The sequence below is a fragment of the Equus quagga genome, chromosome 17 (genome assembly GCF_021613505.1).
Source record: "Equus quagga isolate Etosha38 chromosome 17, UCLA_HA_Equagga_1.0, whole genome shotgun sequence".
Lineage (NCBI taxonomy): Eukaryota > Metazoa > Chordata > Mammalia > Perissodactyla > Equidae > Equus > Equus quagga.
In genome coordinates, this window is record NC_060283.1 from 517,211 (window position 1) to 526,788 (window position 9,578).

The 9,578-nt window shown below is 65.0% G+C and overlaps 1 protein-coding gene across 1 annotated transcript in view; it reads right to left on the reverse strand.

The window, feature by feature from the left end:
• BRSK2 (BR serine/threonine kinase 2) overlaps window positions 1-9,537 on the reverse strand; it is a 67,693-nt gene extending 58,156 nt beyond the window's left edge. The window contains exon 1 of the mRNA XM_046644787.1: window positions 9,447-9,537. Within this exon, the coding sequence (XP_046500743.1) occupies window positions 9,447-9,537 (91 nt within the window). The remainder of the gene's footprint in view (window positions 1-9,446) is intronic.
• Between the last annotated feature and the right edge of the window lie 41 nt (window positions 9,538-9,578).

Consider the following 9,578-nt stretch of genomic DNA (forward strand, 5'->3'; position numbering starts at 1 on the left):
TCCCGCGAGCATCAGCATCACTAGAGAGCTCAGAATGCAGATTCCCCAGGCCCACCCAACCTGCCACGTTAGACACCGAGGGTGAGGGCCTCTGGGAGCAGCCCCCAGCCCAGGACACACCCAGGGCCCAGGGAAACGATGTCTGGGACTTGCCTGCAAGTTGTGAGGGAGTGAAGTGAAACTGGCCATGTGTCACTGAGCCTAGGGCTGGCTTGCAGGGCCCAGGGCACTCTTCTCTCCACTGCTATGTCCGAGACTGCCCGTATGAGAGGAAAACGAGAAACTGGTTCCCACCACCGCCCCAACTGCAGTTCCAGGAGCCAACGTGGGCCCCACCCTAGCTGGGCCCCCAGGACAAAGGAAGCTGCTGGCCAGACAGCAGAAGGCTGGGCGGGAGAGGTCAGCCCACGGGGACCCAGGCAGAGCAGGGCCGCATCCAGGGCACCTGGCATCGTGTGCAGATGGAAGGGACAGGACGAGCCCCTCCCCAGTCCAGAGCCTGTGGGGTAGGGCGGCCACCAGCTCAAGGCCCCCAGGACTGTGCCCCCCCCAAGGGCCCCTCAGCCTGGCGCAGCTGGCCTGGCCTGGCTTCGCAATCCCCATCTGCTCTCCCCACTCGCCGCCCCCAAACAAGAGCGCCACAAAATCCCACTGCCGAGGGGGTGAGTGCACACGACGGCCATCTGTCCTGCTCCTCCCCACAGCTCCCCGGACAGGCCAGGCACAGGCCGTGCCCACTCTCAGGCACCTCTGCCCACATGCGACCCAAGGGTGACCCTAGCCACAGCAACCATGCCAGGCCCCCTGCTCAGCCCCGACAAGCACCTTCCCTTGTGGTGTCACCCATCACACCAGAGCCGAAACAGGGAAACTGAGGCATGGAGACACACGACTATCCGACAGCAGTCTGGGTCTTCACCAAACACCCCGTGGGGGCCCTGCCTCAGGAGGATCTGCACACAGGCTGACCCCAGAGACCCTGGACAGTCACAAATGCTCTGCGCCCTCTGGCTGACTCCCAGGGGGTAGCAGAGCAGGCCTGGACAGGGCGGCCTGCCCAGCTCTTTCCTGACTGCATGGGGCTGACTGCGGACTCCACACGTCTTAATAGCCCTAGGGCATGCCGAGCCCCTCACGCACACCCAGCCACACACCGAAGAGCGGAGACGGCTGCAGCGTTCCAGGCCCTCACCATAGGCCTCAGGCCACACTCGCCCCCTGGGGCTCCCTGCACCCTGTGGGCACCTGCCAAATGCCAGCCCCTTACATTTCAGGAAGGAAACCTGCCCAATGGGGCCACCCAGGCTACAGCCTAGGCCCTTGGCTAGACGGGCGGAGGGAGTCAGGGAGCAGGACCAGCAGAGCCTGTGGCTCCTCACCCAGGGAGGGGGCAGCACCTGGTCTCTGCAGACCCAGGACTGCTCCTGCCCACCTATGCCCCCGCCTCCAGCTTGCAGCGAGTGTCACCACCCAAGGAAGCTGGACACATGAGTCCAATCTGATGCTGGACCCCACGCTTCAGACAGGATGAGCGCTAAGTGCCTTGCCCTGCCCAGTGACCTCCTCTGGCCAGCTACTTTCCTGTCTCAGCTTGGGCCCACCTGAGACATCTCCTGCCCAGGGAAACAGCCAACCAGGGCCCAGCTGAGCCCCCAACCAGGCCACCCCAGCTAGCATCCCAGCATCACCCCTACTCTGACCTCATGGCCTGTGGCAGTCCAGGCGGAAGCCAGTCACAAGGATGGACCCATCAGGTTCCCAGGCGGCTGGCCCCCCAGCACATGGGACACACCAGGCACTGCCTCCCCGGCCCCCTCCCATCCTGGTCCTTGGCCCAAGCCAGTGGCTGCTCAGCAACTCTGGAGTCACCCGGGGCACCCCAGCCAAGCCACCCCTCACAGATGCCACATTCCTGGCCGGGCAGCCTCCCGCGGCCCCCACAAACCGCCCACGGCCTTGAGATGGAGCAGCAGCCTGACGTGTCCCCAGCCCCCAGCTACGTCACTCAGGCCACGCAGGCTGCCATCGAGGCTGCCCTCCCACCTCTGCCCTGGGGCAAGGGAGGCCAGCCCTGCCCTCCAGGACCCTCAGGCCCAGCCTGAGCCCACAGTGGGTGGCAGTGTCACGGGTGCCCTGGGGCACCTCCGTCACCACAGCCAGCCATGAGCCCTGCTCCCAGGAGCCCTCCCCCTCCCAGCCCAGAAACACGAGGCCCCGGAATCTTCAGTTCACCCTCAGCCAGACCCACGGGCAGGGCATGCAGGAGGCTCAGGCGGGGCAACCAGCCCCAGGCCCCTGCGCAGTTGAGGATGCAGCTCCACCCAGAGAAGTGGCTCTGTCCTCACGGGCTGCCCCCCCAGCCATAGTGGATGTCCCCAGGAGGCTGGGCAGTGCTCTTCACGCATGGACCTTTGAGACTCTTACAATCCACCCAAAGGCGCTGCCACGCCAGGGCACAGCCACAGGCCCCTGGGCCTCATGGAGAAACGCAGGATGAGCAGGAAGCAAAGGGCCGCTCTCTTGAGCCGTGCCTGCGGAGCACCGGCCTGCAGGGCTCCCAGCTGCCCGCCTCCAGAACACTGGCCCCTCAGAGGCTGCGGAACAAGGCCCAGGCTGCCTCTCAGGGCCCACACAATCCCTGCTTTGTCCCTGCGGCCTCTGCCCCGGCCGCGCCTCCATCTGTCCCAAGGCCAAGGCAGCTGGCCTGGGGCAGCCCCGCTTGGCCAGCCAGCACCCCTGGGGCAAGGCTCCGGATGGGCCTGGGAACAGCTCGGTCATCCCTGGCCAGGACCCGGGGCTTTGGGCCAGGTTCACGGAAGCCCTCCCTGGGCCTGCCACCCAGTGCTGTGTGGCCTGGCTACCAGTGGAGCTGACCAGGCCTGGCACTGGGGCGGGCTCCATCGCAGCCACTGTCAGGAGACGCCAGCTCTCTCCACATCTGAGAGGGCTTCCTGCAGAGTCCAGGGCAGCACTAGAGACCACCAACCCCGAGGAACGAGGGGTCCCTCTCCCCTGCTGAGACCCCAGATGGACCTGACAGTCTGACAGATGCTGGCCTGCTGTCCTCCCCGGACCCCGTGCAGATCTGCCCCCAACTGTTCCCAGATGCCAGAGCCCCATGGAAGCTGGGGAAGGCCCGCCCTAGAGATGAGGACCTGAGGGTCCAATTCCTTAGCTACTGAGTACGGGGCCTGGCGGGCTGTCCCCGGTCTAAGCCTCCAGGACCAGCAGCACAGAACTGCCCCAGGAGGCTCCAAGGCACCACAGAGCTATGGGCCCTGGTTGTGTGGCCAGAGAGGCAAGCCCAGGCAGGGAGAACTTGGGGCCACAGGCGGACAGCGAGGCCCTTCTCCCGCCACAAGGGCTGGAAATGCATGTCGCCCCATACACTCACTCACGTGTGGCAACAGGTCCTGGAGGCCGCCAGCGCCCCCTTCCAAGGAGCCAGACTGCGGAACACTGTCCACCACAGGGGACACCACTGGCAGAGCCCATACCAGTAGGTACGGCGGTCAGCAGACACAGTGCCTGGCCACCTCCTCTCTGGACACTGCCACCCAGCCGGGCGGCGGACCCCAGGGCAGCCTGACCCTCCCCAGTCCCCAAAGAAGCTGGTTCTGTGTCTGGTGGCCTCAAAGGCACAAGTGCTCTCCAAACTAGAGCACCGGGTGACCTCGAATTGGCCCTAATCACTCCTGGAGAGCACCAGCCATGGATCCTCCAACAGTGTGCACGGACACGGGCAGCGTGGCCAACTCGGGCCTCCTCAGCATCCGGCCTCGGCCCTGGGAGGGCCTGTCTGTCTGCTCCAGGCACACAGAAGGCACCAAGCATGGAGCAGGGCTCGTGCTCAGGCAGAGGATGTGGACGGTGCTGCCGTCTGGCCCACACCTGCCTCCGAAATCCTCCCCTCCTCGTTGACCTCCCTCTCTCCTCAACGTGAGGCTCAGCGGTCACCCCACAGACAAATGCCAGAGGTGAAAACCAGGGAAAGAAACAGTGAGAGAAAGGTGCAGAGAAGCGGGGAAGGCACACACTGGCTCAGGCCCACGTCCAGGAGCAGGCCTCGGCCAGTGATGGCTAGCTGCTGGTGGGAGCAGGGGACCCTAGCGTCCTACAGCACAGTGCTCACTGTCCCACTCAGTCTTTGAGATGGCTGGTCAGGAAGGGGCAGGAGGCAGGGGTGCAGAGAGGGCCAGCCCTGGAGGCCCCAGGCCACACATGCCCCATGCGCACGGCCAAGCCCATCAGCCTCCAGTGGGGATCAGGATGCCCCTGGCCACCAGGGAGGACAGGGGTGGGGCAAGACCTAGGGCCCCTTGGAGGCCATGGCCCCTCTGCTTCTCTGCCCCGAGCACAGTCCAGATTGGTCATCTGTCCAGCAGCCTTCACCTACAGAGCTGTGTGAGGATTTGTTAGAAACAGAGTCCCCTCAGGGCCTGGGGGCTGTGGCCAGTGTCAGCCAAGCTTGTCACGGGAAGTGAGGGCAAGCTCTGGCCTTGCCTCTGCACAAGCAGCTGGGAGCACCCCGCTCCCAGATGGTTCTAGAGACAACTCTGCACCCTGGCACATGGCAGGGCAGAAGCCAAGCCACAGATGACTTGCTGTTCCTGCATGATGCTGGGAGCCCTGGGGGTGAGGGGCTGCCAGGCCGTAATGCTTCCTGTGGAACACCCACAATGTAGACAAACCCCCAGCCAGAGCCACGCCCGGGAAGCACTCGCTTCTGCAAAGACCATTTCTCACCTTGCACTTCAGCCCCTGCTGAGCCCTGTGCCTGGCCTGCCCTTCCTGGTACAATCAGCTCCCGGTTCCTGCAGAGCCTGTCGCCGCTGCCAGTGGTAAGGCAGGCGGGACTCGGGAAAACTCGGAGGTGTTCAGAGCCACGGCAGGCCACCGTGGGCAGGGGACTCTGGGACCGGGGTCCTAGGGCTCTGCCCACCCCCAGGTCCCTTCCATCCCTACCTGCAGGAAACTGCCTGACCTCCAGGGCATGACCCCCATTACCCAGCAACCTCTACTTGGAGCTGCCCTTGTCGACAGCCCCACAGAGGGGCTTCCTGAGGGAGGGTCTCCGCGAGAGGGGGACTGGAGCAGCGTCTGTCCTGCTCAGTCACTGGTGGGGTGCCGAGCAACACCACACAGGCCTTTCCAACCACTCCACAGGGGTTGGGGAGACGGGAGGGGGCCCCCCACACTCCCCAGAGCTCTGCGTACAAGTGACTGAGAATAGGATCCTACTACTTGGAACTTTTAGACCAAGCCCCCTGCAGGGAGCAGGCTGTGGCTCTCCCTCTGTCCCCAGGGAGCTGCTGCCCTGGACCAAACCTCTGGGTTCTGAGCCTGTTTCCTCGCCTGTAAAACGGGCTAGACAGACGGAGGCGGCCTGCTGCACACAGTGCGGAGGCTCTGGACTCACAGCAAGGGCTGATGCGGCCCGCTGGTGGCCCTGACCAGCAGACAGACAAGCAGCCCACACGTGGCCACTCTGCGCTGTCCACCTTCGCCCCTTGCCCAAAGCCCAGCACCTCCACCCACGCAGGAAGGCTCACTCCTTCTCCCCTCCTCTGGCAGCCCCAGCGGCTCCTCGGCCAGCCCCCTCCCCATCTCCAGGGCCAACACAGTGGCCACTGCTGGCGCACAGACTGCCTTCTTCCGCTCAACTTTCTAAAACCCACTTCATGTTCCAGCTCCCAGGTCCCTCCCCTCCCACCTCTGCCTCTGGCTCTGCCTGCCCATCCTGCTCTGAGCTGGGCTCCCTCCAGCTCTGGGCAGTGGTCACCCCAGGGTCCACCAGACTCTCCCTCCACCACGTCCCCCCTGGCCCCGCTAACCTGTCTCTCCCTCTCTCACCTGTCTCTCCTCCCAGCTCACCTGTCCCGCCCTCTCTCACCTGTGTTCCCACCTCCCCCTGGCTCCCCTTAACCCAGGACTCCTCTCTGCTCGCACCACACATTAACCCTCCTAAAGGTCCCTCGAGAACCTGGGGGAGCCCAGCTCCCTTGGCCAAGCAGCTCAGGTTCTTCCCTGGGCCCACCCCCAGCCTGCGAGCCCCACCAGATAAGCTGCAGGGTGGCCCCCTAACCCCCCTCTTCCCTCTTTAGCCTGACCGACTCCTCACCTGAAAGCGCCACCCCAGCCACCTCCCCTCATCTCCCACCCACCGGATGACAGGCTTCCAAGGGCTGGCTCCACATCCCGCTGTGGACCTGGCTCCGAGAACAGCTCACAGAGCCTGCCGTCCTCCCCCTCCCCTCTGGGCATCCTCCTTCCCCCCAGGGGGTCCTCCTGGCCTCCAGGAGCTGAATCCCACCCAGGCTTGCTGTGCTCTGGTTTGGGCAGGTCTGTGCCCTGCTGTTTCCTAAGGGGGCTGGAAGGATGAAGGCCACACAGCCTTTGCAACACCCCTCCTGCCCTGCCTGGACCCGCCGGGGGTGACACCCGCCCCCCAAGGAAGAAGCCTCTCCAAGATCAGGAAGAGGCCAGAGCCTTGGCAGTGGACTCCACCCTGCACAGTGACACCCTCCCACCAGCAGGCCCTGAAGGCCCCATCCCTCGACCAGAAACCACTCGCAGCCAGGGCAGAGGCCCTCCCGGGGTTGCCTGCAGAGGCGACACCAGGCCGCTGAGGACAGCTGTGCAGAGGAGATGCCCGGGCAGAAGGGAGATGGCTGTGTGACCACAGCCACACCAGCCCCCACCAACATGAGAGACGGAACCCGCTGGCTGAGCGTGATGCAGCACAAGCAAAAGAGAGCCACTGGCCGCTGAAAAGATGCGGCAGAAAGTGTCACCTGGACACTGCCAGTCACCAGGGAGGCGGCCAGCCGACTCTGCCCACACCTGCACTCCACACCTGGCAGCAGCCCCCACCCCGCATCTGATGCCCCAAAGGCAGCATTTTGGGGCAGAGCAGGGGTCCCCCCTTCCAAAAGGCCCTGGCTTGGGCCCCAGTGACCAGGGTGCCCAGGTCAGACAGATGTGGGCCCAGCTGCAACCACCCAGCCGCCTGGAGGTCTCCCTCCCAACTGCAGGTTCCACTGCACAGGACTTGGGCAGAGTACAAGCAAAGAAGAGCAGGGAGGACGGAGATGAACTATTACCCAGGAGATGAGGAGAGCTGGGCTGGACTTAGGTGCCAATCATGTGGCCCCACCACACCCCAGGCTCACCAGCAGGACAGGATGTCCAGGGAGGGAGGTCGCGCACAGAAATTCAGCCGTACGTTCTTCCACCAAGGTCTCCTGGCAGAAAGCCTGGCCCCCAGATAAGGCCAGACGTTTATCTCTGGAGCGAAACGACAGGCCTGGGAAATTGCAACTCTCTTGGCATTTGGTGCCGAAGACTAGCCAGCAAACCGAGTGGCCAGGCCTGGGACACACACACCCAGAAGTCCCACAAGGCCACCAAACTCCAGATGATCCTTCAAAAGTAGGGACAGAGAGACGAGTGCCATCAGGACGGCCTCCTCCCCAGCCATCCTGGGAAGCAGGTGCTCCCACCATCGGAATCTTCAGAATCTCGTGTGGCAGCTCGAAGCACTCAATGAGGCCAGAAGGAACATAGGAGGACAGATCCCCAAGGAGGGGACCTCAACTAGACCAAGAGCCAATTCCACTCAAAGGGGAGAGGGGCCGGAGGAGAGAGGCTGCTGGTTTGTGCGCACTCAGAGCTGCTGTTGTCTAAATATCACGTGGCAGCATCTTGTTGACACACACAGACACGGCACATCCTTTTTATTCATTACTGTTAATTACAGTGGAAACCTCCTGTAATTAACCGTACGACAGTATAACTCAATGAACAGGACGGAGACCAGCCCCTACCCACGGAGACTGGCACACAGAGCTGCATATAATTCATTGCTGTCATCACTTACACACTGATGTTTCCTTATAATAACATTTTATTGGGACGATAATTAGATTATTTCACTGCCTCCCGCATTCTGCTGCCCCAGGCCCCTCCCCCTCTGAGGATTCACCAACTACAGTTGTTCCTCCCAAGACACATGTGTATTTTGAAGTCAGTTGAACACCGGCTGTCTGCCACCTCCTCCTCGAACCTGGGACCAAGCTGCCCCCACTCCCAATGGCACTGCCCTACTGCCAGGGGCCCCTCGGGGCCTCAGCTGTTGGCACCGGGGCTGTCTACCCAGAGTGGGAGGGGGGGAGCTCCACCACCGCAGACACCTTCATGCTCTCTGCCTTAGTTACATCACAGCCGCTGCCCTCCCCGGAGAGGCCGGGCCCTGGCCCACTTTCTACCCAAACACCACCTCTGGGCTCCACCTCCAGGCCACGCCGGGGGGGCTTGAGGAGGGCTGCAGCATCCCTGGCCAGAGCAGCCCCCTCCTGGCCCCCACCCTGCACCAGCGCAGTGGGCCCAGCCCTGCCGCACCCTACTCCTCCCCTCCTCGGCTCCTCTGCCTGCTCCAGGTCTAAGAACTTCCCAGAGAAGCAGGGAGAGCAGTCAGTGCCAACTGGACCTCGGGGCTGCCAGGAAAGGCCCATCCTGAGAGAAGAAAGAAAATGGCTGAGCCCAGCCTCCCACAAAGCCACTCTGAGAACGCCTGCCCGGCCAGATAAGGGGACTGGCCACTGGGCTGTCGCCTAACCTGATCACCGGAAAGACAACCAAGACGAGCCAGGAAGCCCCCTCCTCCCGTAGGCGTAGGCCGATCTGGGATCCACCGCCTGAGATCCGCCGTGGCCTGGGATCCGCGGCCGGGCCCAGTACCAGCCTCCCTCTCCCGCCCCCGGGGGAGTGCAGTGTCGCAGACATTCCGAGCAGAGGCCGGAGGAGAGAAAGGCGCTGTCCAGCCCTCTGAGCGGCCCAGCCGCTCTCCCACTCCCACGGTGGAGAGAGGTCTCGGCCCGGTCAGGGTGGCCCGGGGGGCTCGCAAACCTGTGAGGCGGCCTCCCTGCTCGCCAGCCGCCGGGAGCTGGGGGTCGCGGCCGGGGGCGCGCGGCCCGGGGCGCAGCTGCTCGGGCAGCACGCCTATTAGCGCGGCCGCGGCAGACGGCAGATGGGCGCCGCTCGGCCCCCTCCTCCGCGGCACAATGGGCCCCGGCGCCCAGGCGCACAATGCACCTGCACCGGGGCCGAGGGGCGCTGGCCGGGCCGGGCCGTGCGCCCCCGTCCGCGTCCGTGTCCTTGGGCCGCGCCCGGCGACCGCAGCCGCGGGGCCTGGGGGCCCCGCGATGACACCCGGCCCCGGCCGCCCATTGTTCGCGCCGCCGGCCGGAGCCGTTGCCGGGCCCGCAGCCCCCGCTCGGGCAGCTCCCCCCGGGCCGGCTCGGCGCGCCGTCGGCACGGCCTCCCGGGCGGGCCCGGACGCCCGGCCCTCCCCTGCACCCCGGTCCCCTCGTGTCCCCTCCGTGTCCCCGCGCCCCTGCGCCCGGCCTCCTCGGTGTCCCGCGCCCCCGCGTCCCCGGCCCGCGCACCTGTCTGCCCCTTGCCCAGCGTCTTCTCCAGCCGGTAGGGCCCCACATACTGCGCGTGCTGCGCCCCGCCGTCCTTCCCCGTCGATGTCATCGCTCCGGGCCGCGCCGGCAGGGTGGGCGCCCCGGCGGGCG